At 41.6% G+C, this 20,989-nt stretch overlaps 1 protein-coding gene across 2 annotated transcripts in view; it reads right to left on the reverse strand.

Annotated features, from left to right (window-relative positions):
- The window catches only part of l(2)k14505 (ATP synthase mitochondrial F1 complex assembly factor 2 homolog l(2)k14505), a 114,247-nt gene that overhangs the window by 71,495 nt on the left and 21,763 nt on the right, over positions 1-20,989 (reverse strand). For both annotated transcript variants that reach the window (XR_010860731.2, XM_067150975.2), the window contains exon 2: positions 1,184-1,374. Coding sequence is in view for 1 of the 2 variants with exons in the window: in XM_067150975.2 (XP_067007076.1) it covers positions 1,184-1,374 (191 nt within the window). In the remaining variant the exon portion in view is untranslated. The remainder of the gene's footprint in view (positions 1-1,183; positions 1,375-20,989) is intronic.

Here is a 20,989-nt window from a genome sequence, read left to right on the forward strand (position 1 = left end):
GTGATACGAGCAGAGAACAGCTGTTTTAGAAGGCTCCCAATTCTCCCGCCTGATACTCCTAATCGATGATCTTAGATGTTTGGGTCTCGAGAAAGGAAATCTACAAAAATTAATTGCCATTTTGCTCCTGGAATATGCGAAATAAGATACAATAAACCTAAAACTCAAAACACTACCCTAGGAAGATTCTTATGTACAGTATAAAACTCCCCGAGCCGGGCTGAGTGGCTCAGACGGTTAAGGCGCTGGCCTTCTAACCCCAACTTGGCAGGTTTGATCCTGGCTCAGTCCGGTGGTATTTGAAGGTGCTCAAATACGACAGCCCCGTGTCGGTAGATTTACTGGCACGTAAAAGAACTCCTGCGGGACTAATTCCGGCACCTCGGCGTCTCCGAAGACCTTAAAAAAGTAGTTAGTGGGACGTAAAGCAAATAACATTATTATTAAAACTCCCCGATGAAATGATTTCTCCTTCTGCTGATCGGTTCTGTTTGTACATCCATAAGCTGAATACTGCGGTATGTTAATACCCCGTAGAATGTTTCTTCATTCATATTTCAGATAAACACATACATATTTAAATTGAATATTGTAATCCACAAGTATACTACAAGGCAATGAACCTAAATTCGTAAAATACACTACTCTTTACTTTGCAATAACACAGCACAGAACACTCGTGGAACTACAATCAAGAGGCCTAGCGTCACCGAACTAAGCATAAACAAAGCAAGTGCGCTCCTTGTGGTCTATTGCACCATGCGCTCGCTGCCATCTTACTACGCCAGTCATCTTCTATTCGGCTTACTGCTACCCAAGCTACCAGCCATCCAGGTATAGAGATCAGTGGGATAACCTGATGCCTTCACATCCCAGAATAACAGACATGATATTCTTTTGGGTTTATGCTGTGTGAAAGAGACAAAACTGTATAGAACTTCATATTTCATAGAAACTACAACCAATTGTAACTGTTCTAAGAAGGAATTCTTACAAACATTGTGGTCGGCTGAGTTTGAATAACATAAACACAGCACAAATCCAGAGAAATATTGTATAAGAACATATTGCAGGTTTGGAGATTTGCAATTTTCTACTTCTTTTCTTCATTTTCAAAAATGAACATTTCACTAAAACACACACAAAATAATCAATAAACAGACAAACATTAACACTAACATACCAAGTGCATCGCATCCCTCTGAATTTTATCACGCTGTGCATCCCACTCGGCTGCCACAGCTAATGCCAAAGGCTCACTGTTCAGCACAAAAGGGTTTCCTTTTGGTGTTTTCAGCTTCCGTTGATCAAGAGTGATTTCATACTGGTTGTTGCTGCAGAGTATACCAGTTCTGCGGTAAAATCTCTTTGGAGCTGAAATTTTAAGAAATTATATGTGAACTATACGTGATGACGAACTTACATGGTTAAAAATGTCAATTTCAAGATTTTCCTATATACTTTCTAATGGAACTATAGCATACAATAATGCTCCAGCATTAATCACATGTTCACGATATTATACTCCCATAAACTTGTAAATCAGTACGTAACTTGTGCAAAGATTAAGAACGTACAGATATGAACAAGCCATTTATTTAGATTGGCTACTTTCATCATTCAATGTTTCACCAACTGATGAAACATTATGTAGCAACCTGTTGTTGTTGTTGTTGATGATGATGATGACGATGATGATAATAGGTCATCGGCCTCAATGGTACGGAATGAGACAAAAAGTAATGACAATTTAAAAGTCCAAAATTCATCCACTGACCAGAATACAAAACGTGATGATGAAGAATGAATGGATGAATACAAATTTAAAATAATCAGCGGATCCAACTCTCAATACTAAAAGTTAAAGAATAATTCCTACATCGATCCACTGGCTAAGATGACGAGGAACAATGAACAATCAATGGTTGCAATGCCAGAAACTATCTTAAAACAATAGTATATACAGTACTGACAAAGGGACTACTTCCGAAGCACAATCCTTGTTGTCTAAAGGAGTCCAATAGTACTTATCGCTATTGATATACTGTATCTCATGTTGAGGTACTAATCAAAAGTAGCGTAAACTCACGGTGTTCCACACATTATGGTACTACTCACAAGTAATGTGCAAGCACAGGTAATGCAGACCTATGGTGTTTCTCACATAATGGGTCTGTTGCATAAAAATAAGCAAAGCCTGATAAGGTATTACTTCAGGTGATTAGTAAATACTTTTAAGAATAAGCTATTATTTGAAGTCAATTGAATAAGATATACCTTTTACTTAGAAGTAAATACGGGAAAAGTTCTGAAAAAAATCAAGTATTTACTTGGAAGTATTTACTTGCACTTGTAAGTAAATACTTAACATACCAGAAATGACGGCTGCTGGAGTCAGCTTATTTTGATAGATTATGACATGCCTCAAAGGAAACTGTATATCAGTGTGAATATAACCAGTAGCTGCATGTATGTCTTCAAGTAAAGAAGAATTACCTCTTTTAAACAAATCAATGATGCCAGATATTGTGCAGGCTAAAGAAAAAGCATGGAAAGACATTACAGAGGAATTTGTGAAGAACACAGGGAAAAGTATTACCACCAAAAACTTGAGAAAAATTCTCAATAATATGAAAACAGATATTGTACCGGTAACGGCGGTACAAACTAAGTCCCCGTCATAGAAATTTTAAAAATTACGTGTTATGCTCCGGACCGCTTACGAAGGACTGACTAGACAGCGAGCAACAGCTGTGCGCGTGTGACGTAGTGAGCGGGTGACGTCACAGCATGCCTCGCCGCACTACAAAGCCTAGACCAGGGATGGCGAACCTATGACACGCGTGTCACTAGGTGACACGCGAACACGATCTCGGTGGCACGCCACATGAACATATGATCATACCAATGTTTTTATATACGCCTTGTACTACAGACAATACATGTCTTATATTGTTTCACGTGTAAGAAATAAATATCGAAAATCTAAATACTTGTTATATTCGGACGTGCAGTATGGCAACACTGCTACAATGATAGGTCCGAAAGTCAAGTGAGATAAGTGTCATTTTCTGGCGGTGTTGCAAACATGTTTTCGGTGCCGGAAAGAACAGAAACTTAACGAAGGTAATGACCGGATTTTTCAAGAACAGTGAGCAGGGAATTCGAACTGATAGAAAGATATGTTGCCTGTTTTCGAAAACAATTTTATTCCTCACATTTAAAGTAAAGCACCATTTCTAGACTAAAATGTTCGTTCCATGCCAAATGAAGAAAGAAGAGAGTTCCTTTCGCAAAATATCCAACATTACACAAAATAAACTAGTTCTTTGTGTCCTATTTCCGCCTTAGGAATAATATCAGTGCGGCTGTTTCCAACTGTCTCACTGCATAGTATAACATGCATGGGAAACCGCTTTCTGACAGCAAAGCAGTCATCTCCGTACAGGCCATGAAGACCCTTGGAGGGGTGGAAGGTAAAGGCTTCCACTATCCGTATCCTCGGCACTAGATGGGGTAGAGTGGTTGGCTCTACACCCGGCCGCTTTTGCCCCCAGGAATTAACCTGGTACTCATTTTTGGTGTAGGCTGAGTGAACCTCGGGGCCATGTGCACCTCCGAAAGTGGAAATATCGTGTCTTAAATTTTACGACTTCCTGACGGGGATTCGAATCCACGTCCTTTCCGGCGAACCGAGCACGCCTTTACCGCATCGGCCAGGCAGCCCCTGCTTTCTGACGGTGGGTTCTTCAAAGAAACTTTCTTATTGACGTCCGACACATTATTTGAAAACTTCCCTAACAAGCAACAACTAATTAACAGAATTAAAGGAATGCCAGCCACCTGAACTGCTGTCAAGGACAGAATAATAAGAATGAGTGAAGAAGATCCGGATCAATTGAAAGCTAATTTGGATAACGCCCAGATATATGCAGTGTGTTTTGATGAAAGCATGGATGCGATTTTACAAGCGAGGATAGCTGTTTTATTCCGATTTCGTTGTGGAGATGTGATGAGGGAGAAATAAGTTAAATTGTTGAGCATACGAACTACGACAACATAGAAAGATAATGAAGTTAATGGGGGAAGTGAAGTCCATTGGAAATATTACCGGCCGTATTTTTGATTTTATGTCTAATTTTTTTTACAATTTGTTTTACGTCGCACCGACACAGATAGGTCTTATGGCGACGATGGAATAGAAAAGGCCTAGGAATGGGAAGGAAGCGGCCGTGGCCTTAATTAAGGTACACCCGCAGCATTTGCCTGGTGTGAAAATAGCAAACCACGGAAAACCATAGTCAGTGTTGCCGACAGTGGGGAACGAACCCACTATCTCCCGGATGCAAGCTGACAGCTGAGCGCCCCTAAACGCGTGGCCAACTCGCCCGCTAATCATATTTAATGGCGAAGTGTGTTACAATGGGAGCTTATTATGTTTTTACAAATAATATTAGGTATTCTCAAAACTTACATATTTAAAAATGTATATTTTGCAAAAATATGACCACGGAACATGCAATCAAGTGTATTTACATGATATATATCTAAACAATAAATAAATCAGTAAATAAAAAATGAATAAATAAATAACATTATGAAGCATAATTGGTAATTTGGAAAGGAAGTCGTGGTTTGAAAATACCAAGTGGCACGAACAACAGCTGAGAATAATAAACCAGACTTAAAATGGCACACTAGTTGGAAAAGGTTCGCCATCCCTGGCCTAGACTGATGTAGAATGTTCTTCGAGTTTCGACGGGTAATAACTTTTCCCACGATAATAATTGAACAAATTGAACAACATCACTATAAAACTTGTTCCCTCAGCTATGTTCCTGCCGAATTTCACGTGAATCCGACTTAGGACGATAAAGTTATGGAACAAGGGGGTGGAGGCCCAGATCAGATATAAATACGTTCTGCTTCGCTCAGCAGACCAGTGTGTGTGACCGAGGACGAGTTCGACAGCCGTAGTGGAAGGACGTGTTCCTCTCGCTCGCTCTCTCTCTCCTCGCCAGGCGCTCTGTACTTTCCCAGTACTAGTCAGGCAGCTGTACTTGTTAGTACATCTCCGAAAGAGCATTATCTACTGTCTGTACTTTTAAGAACACAGTACGAGCATTGTCAGGAAGCACTTTTTAGTGCTATTCTCTTTCAGGAGTTTATTTCAGGAAGCGACAGGTATGATGGAACTTCGAGAAGACCTACCAGAGAACTTCAAGGACGCAGTAGGGGAGATTGTTCTCTGGGTCGACCACAGGACCGTCCCGCTGAACCACGCCGCCCCTGCGCTGCTGGTGCAGTACCGACCTGGGGAGGACACCTACAGGGAGGCCTACCTCATCATTGAGCTCCTCACGAGGCTCGAGGGGGCCACAGGGAAGGAGCTCTCCCCCGACGCCGTCGAGAACATCGAGAACTGGGCGATAATTATCCGCCCCACGGACCCAGGCCAGATCAGCCGCTACGAGAGGAGCTTCTCTGCTTACTTTCAGGTCACCCGAATACCAGGCAAGAGGAACTACACTACCGGCAACGGTAGCCAGGAGACTGCCACACAGACGGAGCCGAGGAAGGAGGACGACGGCGGCGCTCCCGAGCGCCGCGACGGCGCGACCCCAGTTGGAAAGCTGTACCTTACAAAGTACACGCAGACCAACAAGGCCGCCAACCAGGATCGTCGCCAACCTACCAAGGCGAAGTGGTCGCAGACGCAGGCCCACCAGGAGGGGCCTGTAACCCGGGCGCAAACCAGGAGAGCGCCCGTGTTGGTGGATGGCAGCACGGCAGTGGAGAAGGACGCCCCTTGGTGTTCTGATGCTGCTGCCCAGGCACAGCCTGCCTGCATGTCTGTCGAGTTGCAAACCTCGATGTGCGCCCCTCAGGACAGGGAAAGCAGTCGAGTGCTAGCACCGACCGACGGCGCCGCCGCCAGCCAGGAGAAGGAAGAAGACGGCGACGCAGCGGAACCACCAGCTACCCCGGGGTCACCAGGCCGGGAGGAGGACCACCAGGACGCGGCCTCTTCCCCTGCCGAGAAGACACGCCCGGGAAGAAGAAGAAGAATAAGACGACGCCGGACCAGGAAGCAGAAGGCGACGCCGGCCCATCAGGAGATGGCCACCCAGCCGCAACCCAAGACTGCTCCCAGGACAGCAGTCAGCCGAGGAGCCAATCAGGAGAGGACCTCAGCAGGCAGCGGCAGTCAGTTGAGAACAGAACGTCCCCCTCAACAGCTCTTGCAGTGTTTCCGCTGTCTGAGGTGGGGCCACCGTCAGGTCAGCTGTGGGCTCGAGGTGAGGTGCAACCGCTGAGGTGGTGATCACCACTACACGGCCTGCGCAGCACTTAGGGAGGCGCCGGTGTGCGCCAACTGCTCGGGGGGCCACCCGGCTTCCCATCGCAGTTGTCCTGTCTACCGGGCCATGGCGCGGGCAGAGAGGAAGGAGGCCCGGCGCAATGTCCCACAACCATCCAGCAGGTCCCCGCCTCGGCGGGCTTGGCCTCATTCTCCGGGATTGGAGACTGGGTACGAGGGACCTCAAGGGGGTCGGGCGGTGCGGCAGGCACTAGTGGCTATTGCCGCATGGCTCGGCAACCGGCACGGCCCGCGCTAGTCACAGCAGTGCCCAGAAGGACTGATCCCCTGAATAACTGGCATGGCGAGGAATAGGCTTATGACTATGCATGATACCTATTCCCAACTAACACAAATACCTGGACCTCTCCAGAACCACATCCTTGCATGTGCTATCTACAAAATGTCAGGTTTTACATGTAGGCATCTTTCTATTTCCGCCTATGTGGTTTTGTCCTGACCCTTACCACCTGATTACACCACTATTGATACCCACCACTACATCTGGCCTGGTAGCATGCTGAGCATGGGGACAGGCAGATACTCCTGTAGTATCACACTTCCACTCCTCCCTGCTATCTTTTTCTTCTTAGAACTAATAGCATGTCGGAGGCCATGTAGATTGAGTCGATGGTCACGCGGGGGGAGCGGGCTTCGGGGGCCCCCCCGATAAAAAAAAAAAAAAAAAAAGCTCAGCAGACCAGTGTGTGTGTTCCAGCATGTTAGAGTGTGCTGCAGTGCGCTGCAGTGTGTTACAGCATGTTGCCAGAGTGTGATGCCGCTATTAAGTTTCAAGTTCGTGGACTTTAACCTAGTCGTGTTGAATATGGACTTATGCAGATTTCTTTATACTGTGACAACCTTTTACTCCGATAGGACGTGAGATGAATTGTGTATCGTCTGGACATTATCTATTGACTGTTACTCTATACGAGTGTCTAAGACTCGCAAACGTTTTCGAGTGCTCGAAAGTAAAGTTTTATGTCATGGACAGGACTTAGAATTGATTGCTCCTTGCCGAGTATTAAATACTTCGAGTTATAAGACTGTGTTTGAATCCAATTTTAATTTACCATATCATGAACTGTGCCGATATTTTGAGGTCATGAACTGTGAACTGTGCATGTGTGAACAGTGCATTTCTATTCTAACAAACAGCACATTTCAATTCTGCGAACATTTAGTTTACGAACAGTCGAACCAAGGACTGTCAGTACTCGACTAATTTCGTCTTTTGATTTCATGTTATTTTCAATACGTGAATGAGTTCTAATTCACGAGTGGAACATCTTTATTTTCAATGAATTATGTTGAACAGTCCTTCAAAGAATTAAGTCATGCGGCATTACCTTACGTTGTACCAAGTGCCACAAACTGTAAGTGACTCTGTTAAACTCGACGATAAGTTTCGAGTGGATCTTTATCTTATGAGTATTAACTTACATTCTTTCACTTAACACGGGGCAAAATTAAGTGACATTTCACCGTGTGGTAAAGATAAATTTTGTGTTTGAACTTTGTTAACCACTTGTCCGACTCGTTGGCTGAATGGTCAGCGTATTGGCCTTCGGTTCAGAGGGTCCCGGGTTCGATTCCCGGCCGGGTCGGGGATTTTAATCGCTTCTGATTAATTCTTCTGGCTCGGGGACTGGGTGTTTGTGTCCGTCCCAACACTCTCCTCTTCATATTCAGACAACACACTACACTACCAACCACCACAGAAACACGCAATAGTGATCACATCCCTCCATATAGGGTTGGCGTCAGGAAGGGCATCCGGCCGTAAAACAGGGCCAGATCCACATGTGCGACGCAGTTCGCACCCGCGACCCCACAGGTGTGGGAAAAGCGGTAGGAAAAGAAGAAGAAGAACTTTGTTAACCATTTATAAACGCTCCTCTCATTTGTGCAGAAGCCGCCTTTACATTAACTCGCCCAGGGCTTAACGATGTTCATTCATGTTCACCATTCACAAGGACTACCTCAACGCCATTCGTTAACGTCGCATGGATCTTCAAGACATCGAATGGATTTTCTAGAACTTCCATCGGGGGACGAATGGTGGTTCGCTGGTATGGAAAATGGAGCTGCCGGAATCAAAGGACATCGCCAGCCATAGGACGAGGAACATTTTCTACTGTATCCGCTGTACAGAGGTGACATTACTTTCAAATTTTTAATAAACTCTGGAAAAAAAATTTAAAATTTATTTAAACAAACCCTCTCCCTCTGTATGCACTTCGACGAATGGTACACGCCCTGCGTCTCGTCTCTACCGAAGTACCACATTTACTGTTACAGAGGAGAGGGGGAGAAAATGGCGCCCCAGTCGTGTCGGGGCCGATTTGGAGTGCAGTAAAAGTAGAAATTAGTGCTTCAGCAATATCAGAACTTAATTATGAGTGCAGTAGACATTAAATTGACACTTAACCATTCTAGGCTCAATTTTGAAGTACTAGTAATAACTTAAGAAGTGCAGTGATAGACAAAATCGCACTACAATCGTGTGACTTAACATTCCAGTGAACTTTCTAACAAGATTTAGCTTTTCTTCTCTATTATAAGAAGTGTTATCAATGATATAACTTTTGTGTGTTAAATGTCTTGGAGATTTTTCTTTTTGAGAATGTTTGAATGACTTTGAACATGAACTTTTAACCATTGGACAATAATGGTGATACCTGAATTCTTTTCAAGTGATTTATGATTTTCTTGTTGCTTGGTTTAAATACATTACCATCAAAATGGAAAATATTTTAGCTGCTATTGAAGCTCTTAAGATTAGCTTAAATGAACGTATCGCCGAATCTCAGGCTCAATTAGGTACTACTTTAGAATCTCGTATTACTGAGATTAACACTCGTATCGATGAGGCCAATGCCGTAACTGCTCAATTAGGTACTACATTACAAGCCCGCATTAACGAATCTAAGGTTGCAACTACAGCCAACTTAGAAAATCGTATCACACAAGTAACTAAAATAATTAATACCAAGTTTACCGAAGTTAATGCTAATTTGGAAAATAGGCTTACTAAAGCTGGTTCTGAGATTGAAAAACGATTCTCAGAAGCCAATGCGAAGATTAATTCTAAGTTTACGGAAATAAACGAACGCCTCACCCGTGACTTAGAAACAGTAAAACAGGACCTTAAACTACAAATAGTTGAAGACTTAAAAGCTTCATTTCCCACCTCACATCAATTGATTAAGGAAGTTGAAAGCTTAAAGGCAGAATTTAAAGAATCTCATGGTCAGTTATCACAGGCACAAGCAAAAATAGCCTCTATTCAGGATAACATCCATGAATCTTTTAAGACTAACTTTCAGAAAATAAGTAATGAGGTTAATTTACTTAAAACAAAGCAGGAGGAAACAGATAAGCATGTAAAAACCCAATTAGATAGCGCACATACTCAAATCATTCGCATAGGCCGCGATGTAAATGAAGTGAAACAGGACCTCGAAAGGGAAGTCCAGAGCGTGGAAAACTCCATCCGTGGACAAGTTAAGACTATCAAGGTCGAATTGCAAGGAAAAATAGAGACGATTGATGATAGAATCTCTCAGGTGGAGAAGGAGGTGTCTGCACACCAGTGTCAAGGGTCTAGTGGAGATACTTCTAGCATTTCCACAGTCTTAAAATTGTCAGACGATAAACCTGCAAAATTTTCCGGAAAGGAAGAGTACACAGCGAAAGAATTCCTTCTCAACATTGAAGAGTACTTTCAAAAGAATAAAGTACGATCCGATCATCAATTGAGGATAGCTTCTAGATTATTGGAAGGGAAAGCACTAAATTGGTACACAGCATTTAAATTTAACATTAAAACCTATGATGAGTTCAAGGAAGCCTTGTTGAAGAGGTTCTGGAATTCAGAAATTCAACATTTGATTAAGCTACAGTTGTACTCCAGGAGATACAACACAGCTATTAATTCTTCACGATATTCTGATTTTCTCATTTCTCAATTAAAGAAGATGCAATTCTTTGATCCTCCTTTGCCAGAACAGGAGTTAATACAGGTAGTAACTTTACAATTTCCGGCGCATGTACAAGAAATTCTTGTGGAAGCCAATGTTCAAGACCTAGAACAACTTGATGATTTATTAAGGAAACTTGACACTGCCCATACACAAAATCCACCCAGGGTTACTAAGACGAAAGAGGTTGCAACCAACCATGTCGAAGTTAACAACCCGCCGAGATCGAATCCCGAAACCCGTGAGGAAGTAGAACCACGGAGAGATTCATTATCTCATTTCCGGCGATTTAGGCGACGTCCATACGGGCAAAGTACGCCTTACAGACGTAATCAAACATGGAAGAATCCTATCGAGTCGCTTACTCGAGATGGAGATTCGCCGAGAACAGAGATCGAAAGAAGATGGAGAGAAACTCGCGAATATATCCAGAATCGAAACCGGGATGAAGGATTACCTGGCGCTACCTCTTTAGAATATCAAGAGCATGCCAGAAGACAGAACACGACGCCTGCGACAAACCCCGAATCGACAGGCGCAATTAAAAAAAAACTTCGACAACACAACAATAAGATTGCCTGAAAACCGTAGTAGAGGGGAAATAATTTGTGTTACTAATATTAATTACTGGTACTTGGATGACTCAGATCTCTTGTATGAAGATCCCACTCCTACAACACCAAGGGTCCAACGAAGTCTTCCAGTTATTAATATTACTTTGGATACCCTTTACGTAACTGCCTTAATCGATTCTGGAGCTCAGGCTTCATTAATGTCTGAGAGGTTAATTGAAATGTTAAAGGGGGGAGAAGGCATGTTATTGATACCAGTCGCACAGATCAAAATTAAAGGGATAGTACCGGACAGGCATATCAAATGTAAATTTCAAGCTTTTGTTACATTTGACATTGAAGGTGTCCAGTTCGAGCATATATTCCTAGTCATTTCGCCGATGAAATTCAACGTCATCCTAGGGTCAGATTTCCTAGCCAAGTATGGGGGAATCATCGATTATCCTGCCAACGTCATACGATTTTTTAACATCGACTCTGTAGAGTTGCAGCTGGTAGACTGTAGTAATTTGAAGTGCCAAGGTCTGGGTACCCCATTCATAGAAGCCGGAGGCAAGATGAGCGATGCTTTGCCTGCCGATGAAATAGATTGCGAAGAGGGTAGACCCGGTCAAGAGGGACCCGTCGAGGGCCAGGAAGTGCCCATTGTTGAGGATGTGTTCGACGAAGGTCGTGATCACTTCATATTTCTCACCAGTGCGGCTGAAAGCCCAGAGTTCGATTCCCGCGTGGCAGAAGCGACTCAACAAATATTTGAGAAATTCCCTGAGGTTTTTGATGACAAACCCGGCGTTATTAGAGATTTTGAATACCAATTGAATATCAAGGACACCTCTCCTTATAAAAACGGCCCTATCCAGTTCCTGAGAAGTACCGAGAGGAAGCCAGGATTGTGATAAAGGAAATTGAAAATAATGGTATCATTTCTAAATGTGTCACTCCGTATCTAAAACCCCTGACCATTGATAAGGAAACGGGGCATACAAAATTAATAAGCTGGATGGAAGCATCGAGGGCATTTACAATGCAGCCAACCTAAAGAAATATTTCAGGAGAGAATATCATTAAAAGAAAATCCTATCGAATTTTCTTTTCACAAGGAGGAGGGGGAGATGTACCGGTAACGGCGGTACAAACTAAGTCCCCGTCATAGAAATTTTAAAACTTACGTGTTATGCTCCGGACCGCTTACGAAGGACTGACTAGACAGCGAGCAACAGCTGTGCGCGTGTGACGTAGTGAGCGGGTGACGTCACAGCATGCCTCGCCGCACTACAGAGCCTAGACTGATGTAGAATGTTCTTCGAGTTTCGACGGGTAATAACTTTTCCCACGATAATAATTGAACAAATTGAACAACATCACCATATAACTTGATCCCTTAGCTATGTTCCTGCCGAATTTCACGTGAATCCGACTTGGGACGATAAAGTTATGGAACAAGGGGTGGAGGCCCAGATCAGATATAAATACGTACTGCTTCGCTCAGCAGACCAGTGTGTGTGTTCCAGCATGTTAGAGTGTGCTGCAGTGTGCTGCAGTGTGTTGCCAGAGTGTGATGCCGCTATTAAGTTTCAAGTTCGTGGACTTTAACCTAGTCGTGTTGAATATGGACTTATGCAGATTTCTTTATACTGTGACAACCTTTTACTCCGATAGGACGTGAGATGAATTGTGTATCGTCTGGACATTATCTATTGACTGTTACTCTATACGAGTGTCTAAGACTCGCAAACGTTTTCGAGTGCTCGAAAGTGAAGTTTTATGTCATGGACAGGACTTAGAATTGATTGCTCCTTGCCGAGTATTAAATACTTCGAGTTATAAGACTGTGTTTGAATCCAATTTTAATTTACCATATCATGAACTGTGCCGATATTTTGAGGTCATGAACTGTGAACTGTGCATGTGTGAACAGTGCATTTCTATTCTAACAAACAGCACATTTCAATTCTGCGAACATTTAGTTTACGAACAGTCGAACCAAGGACTGTCAGTACTCGACTAATTTCGTCTTTTGATTTCATGTTATTTTCAATACGTGAATGAGTTCTAATTCACGAGTGGAACATCTTTATTTTCAATGAATTATGTTGAACAGTGCTTCAAAGAATTAAGTCATGCGGCATTACCTTACGTTGTACCAAGTGCCACAAACTGTAAGTGACTCTGTTAAACTCGACGATAAGTTTCGAGTGGATCTTTATCTTATGAGTATTAACTTACATTCTTTCACTTAACACGGGGCAAAATTAAGTGACATTTCACCGTGTGGTAAAGATAAATTTTGTGTTTGAACTTTGTTAACCATTTATAAACGCTCCTCTCATTTGTGCAGAAGCCGCCTTTACATTAACTCGCCCAGGGCTTAACGATGTTCATTCATGTTCACCATTCACAAGGACTACCTCAACGCCATTCGTTAACGTCGCATGGATCTTCAAGACATCGAATGGATTTTCTAGAACTTCCATCGGGGGACGAATGGTGGTTCGCTGGTATGGAAAATGGAGCTGCCGGAATCAAAGGACATCGCCAGCCATAGGACGAGGAACATTTTCTACTGTATCCGCTGTACAGAGGTGACATTACTTTCAATTTTTTAATAAACTCTGGAAAAAATTTAAGATTTATTTGAACAAACCCTCTCCCTCTGTATGCACTTCGACGAATGGTACACGCCCTGCGTCTCGTCTCTACCGAAGTACCACATTTACTGTTACAATATGAATAACCGGGCGAGTTGGCCGTGCGCGTAGAGGCGCGTGGCTGTGAGCTTGCATCCGGGAGATAGTAGGTTCGAATCCCACTATCGGCAGCCCTGAAAATGGTTTTCCGTGGTTTCCCATTTTCACACCAGGCAAATGCTGGGGCTGTACCTTAATTAAGGCCACGGCCGCTTCCTTCCAACTCCTAGGCCTTTCCTATCCTATCGTCGCCATAAGACCTATCTGTGTCGGTGCGACGTAAAGCCCCTAGCAAAAAAAAAAAAAAAAACAATATGAATAATTGACAAAAATAAAACAGGAAACAAAAAAAATAAGTTATGTGGGGAAAAACCCTTTTAGAACTTCTACGTTTTGAAGACAATCCAGTTTTCAAGAGAATTCCAGGTGCTTGTGCTGTTGGTTCTGGACCAAAAGAAGATAAGAGTATCCCAGGAAACTCAGAAAAAGGGACAATCTCATAACTGCCTCCAATTGCAACTGCAAACACAGAACAGAAAAACAAGCGACCACTAAGGAAGAAATTCAAGTTGGAAATGGAAGGAACTGAAAAATTATTAACTCAAGAACTGCAGCATCTTAGAACAATTATTACACCCTGCTAAACTACAGATGAAAAGGGAAGAACTTGTAATACCAAGACTTAGTGCTCTATCACAACCTTCAGATCTATGAGCAACAAATAGCGAGACACGACTGGATTCTAGCATACTTACAGACCTACAAGAATTCATCAATCTGTAGCATTTATGTTAACAACCGTGTCTTTCGGTCATACTAATTTACTCTTAATGACTGATCCTTTTTCTAGTAATTTAATACAAATTTCCTTTGGCAAATAGATTAAAACAGTTTTCCTCTGTGTATTTTTCTTCACTTTCTTCACCTGCAGGGTACTTATTTCACTACATACTCTCAGTACAACATATTTTTTGTTTTCATGTTCTTTCAAGTACACATTTCCAATATCCATAATGCATTGCACTAATACATAAACTACTGTATATTAAGGTACATTACACAACCTACATGTTGTAGCAGTTCGTATTTTAAGTGGGGTGAGTATCAAGTACTTCCATTATTGTACTATGCTTCCTAATGCCTCTGTGCTGTAGATCACCAGTTTTGATTCCACCTGGGTAGTCTTTGCAGCTGTCTTCTAAGCTTTTCTCTCCAAACTCTAAATCGTCTTATGAACATTTGCTGATGTATAAAACCGCACAGCATACAATTACTTTTGGAACCTTTTCTAAATGTATCCACACTTTGCTACCCAAAACAGGAAACCTTTGTTTGAGTTGTCCAAGTACTCTTTCAATTATGACTCTCTCCTTCGAGTGCACTATGTTGAATAATTCTTTCTTTTGACCACGAGGATTTTTAAAAGGAGTAAGTAACCATGGATTGATTCCATATCCGCTGTCTTCAAGTAAGCAGTAATTACCCTGAAATCTTGCAATGGTCTCATATATGGAACTCTGTTTCCAGATCCTGGAATCATGTACACTTCCAGGCCACTGGGCATCTACACTTGTGATCAGTTCACTTGCATCACAAGTAACTTGCACATTTATGCTAGGGAATTCTTTCCAGTTTACATAATCATCTCCAAACATCGAGAGTTTTTAAATTTTTATGTGAATGCAGTCTAACGCACCAATGACTGTAGGTATTTGAAATCTATTTGACCATTTAACTTTAATCTCATCCATGGTTCATAAATCAGACGGAAACTTTATCCATTGGTGTGCTTTCTGCATTACGCTATCAGTGGCTATTTATAGTCCTTCAGACTGTTGTATAGTTAACTCCACAGTCTTCTGCAACACCTCTTTGGAATCCAGGATCATTCAGAAAACAAAGAAATATCTCCATCTTTTGCTGCGAACTAAGTGCTCCTCCTCTTGTTTCATTAACTTCTGTCAAAAAAATTATCTGTCAGATAATCAACACTGTTGCTTTTGAAATGTAACAAACGTTTGGATCAGGTAGGACTAATATTATTTCGGTCCTTGTAACACTTCTTGCTGCATAAATTCATGAGTCCTGCCATGTCCAAAGTGAGATGAGCACAAACAAGTATTCCCTTTAGCTGCCTTGAAAATATTTAAGAGCTTACTTCTTGGTTTAAGATAATACTTGTCTTTATTTAACCAAAATAAGAGAGTACTGGAATATTTTTACAGCACTACTTATGCTTTAAGGCAATACTCAAGACTTGAAGTGTTTACTCAACTCAATAAGTAAAACCTGGTTTTTATTCAACGAATGAAAAGTACTTAATGTAAAAGCAAACGCTCATTTTTATGCAACAGACCCAATGGCACCACTCATAGGCAATGCAAACCTATGGTGTTCCTCACATAGTGGGTACTAATCACAAAACTATTGTGTACCTGACTACTCGCAAGTAAAGGCGACCCATGGTGTTCCCTGCACGATGATACTAATGACAAGTAGTCTCATGCCTCTTAATCATCTCTTGGTCGCTCCTTGTAGTCGCCTCTTATGACAGGCAGGGGATACCTTGGGTGCATTCTTCGTATGCATCCCCCACCCACAGGGGGTTGTGGACTTGGTGCGCGAGAGCTATTTTATTTCGCTCAAGCCCGCCGGCAAGCCGGTTAGGACCCCTCTATCCGCCACATGGGACATGTCACGTGAGAGTATCACCTCTCCCCCTGTTCGAGTTTACTAGACAAAATAACATCAATTCAAGAACTCACTGATGTAGACATCACCATTAAAATTTACTAGACTGCCCAGGGTTTACACACAGTAAGTTCTGATATAAACTTCATGTTTTTCTAAAGAAACTGTTCATTATGCTTCCTAAATATACAAGGTGGCTCATAATAAAAAGAGAGCTATTTTCATACAAAGAAGCCCAGAGCATCTAAAATTGAAGATAAGGAAGTTGACAGCAAATGATGATGATGATTATTATTGTTGTTTAAAGGGGCTAACATCTAGGTTTCGGCCCCTAAAGGTACAAGCTGGACGACATGATACGATATTTAAAATTTTAAAATGTATCCACTGACTAGAATTTAAAAACAAATGATGATGAACAATGATTGTGAGTTTTAAAATAATCAGTGGATCTAATTCACAATAGCTTATTTTTGGTAAAATGATAGATGATAGATAGAGCACGGTAGAATAAGACATTGCCTTACAATGCAATACTGTAATATATCATGCAAATTAACATTTAAAAAGCACATTAAAATATACAAACATAAACTAAAACAGATCAATTTAATACAACATAGTGAACAATAATATAAAGACTAATACGAAACACTACGTTTATATGTGATAAAACAAACCACTACCCCTCATAAAACGGATGATGAGGTCTGCTGACTGCTCATCATCTCGCAGGACAGGGAGGTGGTACTCGGGAGTTTTAGCCTACGGTGCAAATCGGCCAGGTCCACACACTCCGTAAGGTAAGATGATCGCAGCAAGTGTACACCAGAAGGGGTTCTCCTTTCAGTAAATAGGCATGTTACTCTACTGTGGCTGATCTGAAGACGACATAATGCCATTGCTTCCCTCCGAGAAGCCCGAAAGGAAGTCCTTCATACCTTTGTTGTACCTTTTATCGCTCTCAGCTTATTTGGCAGTGGGGTGGCCTGCCACTCCATCTCCCAATGGGACATAACCAAATGCCTCAGCTGAGAGCGAATATCACTGGCTGGAACCCTGTAAGGCAAGGGGGCACTGTAACAGACTCCCTGGCAGCCTTATCAGCTAACTCGTTTCCCTCTACACCCATGTAGCTGAATAGCAAATGTGATCACTTCAAACAGTGCCAATATTGTCAGCAGAGGATAACCAGTAGGCCTACCCAAATCAAGATAATGCAGCCAACAACGCTTTCAAATATGGTGTTCTGACAACTGGTCTCCTATTTTGAACTGTAAACAAACATACACATCTCAAATAACCTGGGAGATAAAGTAAATACCAAAAACATGTGGTAAATGTGGTGGTACTGTCTATCTTTTGGTAAGGTGTTAAAAATACTTTACATGTATTAGTATTAAGGAATGTTATTTCTATATAAAAGTTATGTGTGTCATCTAAATTTGTTTATCTTCACTTTTCACTTTTAAAAAGCTGTTTAGTTTCAATTTATAATTGATACTTGTGCATTAAAGTGCCTTTTGAGAGGGGCAGAACAACCATTGCAGTATTCAGTACCAGCTCATTTAGCTCACTGCTAATAGTTTACTGCTGTGTTCCAAGTATTATTGGCACGCTAGTGACTTTGAATTTTATTAGGAGTTTCTTTTGTTCTAATATTTAGTAATATATCATTATTAATTATAAGGTAGCAAGTAGGGACAGTCTTCGAAGGTAGCCCTGCCCAGGGAGTGGCCCCCACTACCTACAAAGCATACTAACCCGGTGTGTAGCATCTGGTAAGGGTTACAAGTGAAGATCTCAACAGTAACTACAGTGGAGAAGGTGGACTTCAGTACGGTGGGGATGGCGGAAGAGGCAGCCCTGTACTCGGGGATTAGTAAGAGTACAACTTTCTATTAGATAGCGTCTGTTCCCCATATTAGAGGTGGCGGCTGTCGAAGGAGTCTGTACCCCAGGTTAGGGGCAGCCTCGTTTAATCCTAACAGTAGGTATAAAATGCCCTTAATGACAGGCTAAGCGACCAGCCGGTTGAAGTACTCTTCGTCGCAACTATGGCTATATCTTCTCAAAATTCGGAACATGCACCTCAAAGCGACGTGTGCCACTTGAGCCAGACTGATGTGAGAAATGTGCAAGGGTTACCTTCCCATGGACGGGTTAGGTTAAAGAAGTTAGTCCGACAAGAGCAATTAAGAGTAAGATTTGCTACAATGAATATTGGAACGTTGACTGGCTGACATTATGAGCTACCAGAAATGTTGAAGAACAGACATATTGATATTGCCTGCATACAGGAGACCAAGTGGAGAGGTTCCAAAGTGAAAGAAATTGGATATGGCTACAAACTCACCTATCATGGCATCAGCAAAACATCGAATGGTGTGGCAGTAGTAGTTGGCCTAACGCTACCGCAACAACATCACAAGTGTCATCAGAGTGTCGGATTGGCTCATGTCTGTCAAGACTGATTTAGCATCAATAACTGCCCATATCATATCTTGCTATGCACCTCAAACTGGATGCATGGAAGATGAGGAGAATGAGTTCTGCAACAGTCGTGATGCCCATCTTGGAACAATTCCTCCAGATGAGTTAATTTTCCTTGGGGGAGACTTAAATAGACATGTCGGATCTCAGTGGGATGGATATGGCCAACGTCATGGAGGATATGGTCTTGGCACGCAGAACGATGAGGGATGTCGTATACTTGATTGTGCAGAGGATCATGACTAGTGATGGGAAAAAAAAAAAAAACTTTCCAGAATCGATTGCTATGCATCCGAGAACATTTAAGAATCGAAACTTGCATTCAAAATCAAGTTCTCGAATCTTACTTAACTGGAGTAACTGAAATGTAAGTGAACTCTGGATATTTGCAAGTGATAAAAATCATTGTTATCCGTATTGAAGATACTGAATGTAGGATGCTAAAAGGTTTGCTTTTTCCACCTATTCAATACATATAAATTTTATAAATTAGGAATTTATTATTGATTCCACTTGAGACATGTTTCGCCCTTCATTGAGGGCATCATCAGTCAAATTATCACCTCAAGGTAAAAAATCAGGTAACTGGTTAGTAGTTGACATGTACAAATTAATACATATTATTAATACACATATTATTAATACAAGTTTTTGTATGTGTATTAATAATATGTATTAATTTGTACATGTCAACTACTAACCAGTTACCTGATTTTTTACCTTGAGGTGATAATTTGACTGATGATGCCCTCAATGAAGGGCGAAACATGTCTCAAGTGGAATCAATAATAAATTCCTAATTTATAAAATTTATATGTATTGAATAGGTGGAAAAAACAAACCTTTTAGCATCCTAAACTCTGGATATCACGAACAATTTAGTGTCCAGGAAGCGCTTTAATAAAGGCTAGCATGGTGAATATATTATTTGACAAACATATAAAGAATTTTAAATTGCAGCTATTTTATGTAATAAATCTGATATCACACCAATGGTTGTTGTCAAAATGTCTGACTCTACTGTGTATTTTCATTCATATATTATATATCAATTGGGTAAACTAACATTTTATTTCACCGAGTGGTCACGTGGGTCGGGACACGGAGCTGTCAGTTTGTGTTTGGGAGAGAGTGAGTTCGAACCCCACTGTCGGCAACCCTGAAGATGGTTTTTCGTGGTTTCCTATTTTCACACCAGGAAAATATTGGGGTTGAACCTTAATTAAGGCCATGGTCATTTCCTTCCCACTGCTAGCAGTTTCCTATACCACCGTCGCAATAAGACTTACATGTGTCGATGCGACGTAAAGCAAATTCTAAAAACAAAACATTTTATTTCTCCTTTTAAGAAATATAAAAAAGTAAACAGTTGATTGTGAGTGATTTGTGTTCAGATAGTCAGGTGTAACCATAATTACAACTTGATATTGGTGTATAAGCTCAATAAGTAAGATTATACAGTATTCAAGAACTTCTCGTTGTTCCGTCTGAAAGAAGCGTTCAAATACATCTTACGTACTCGTATGATATGCATTATTCTCTTTACTCCCTAAACCCCCATCATGAATACAGAGGTAGTTCCGAGTTACATTTAGAGGAGGCGCTACCATCCTCACTGTTCTCAGATATTGCATAAAGAGAGAACAATGTGGTCTCGCTTTAGGATTATCATTAGTGAATACCTCCAGCGGAAGTATTTGAACACTTTTATCACGATTCGAGATATTTCAAGAACTTTTAAGAATCGAATTGTTCGACATTTTTGTCTCGAATACTCCCATCACTACTCATGACCAAGTTGTCACCAACACATATTTCAAGAAAAGGATAACACATCTAGCTACATACTGTATACCAGTGGAGGTCATGTAACTCAGATAGATTACTGGATGGTTCAACAACAACATCTGAAGATGGTAATGGATACCAAAGTGATCTCATATAACAGCACTGCCCCCCAAAACTGCTTGTTTTTGGATATTCGGAAAACTGTCAAATGTCCTAAGACACTTAAAACTGGACCTGAGTGTATCAAGTGGAGGAAAATGAATGTTCACAAGAATGAAATGAAGACAGCTTTAACCAACTTCTTAGTGAAGCCTGACTAGTCAGTTGAGGACATGTGGGAAGATTCTGCAAAACAGATACATCAGGCAGCAACAGTAACTCTGGGAAAAACAAAGCAAAAGCCTGCCATAACGT

Source organism: Anabrus simplex, chromosome 7, assembly GCF_040414725.1.
Source record: "Anabrus simplex isolate iqAnaSimp1 chromosome 7, ASM4041472v1, whole genome shotgun sequence".
Lineage (NCBI taxonomy): Eukaryota > Metazoa > Arthropoda > Insecta > Orthoptera > Tettigoniidae > Anabrus > Anabrus simplex.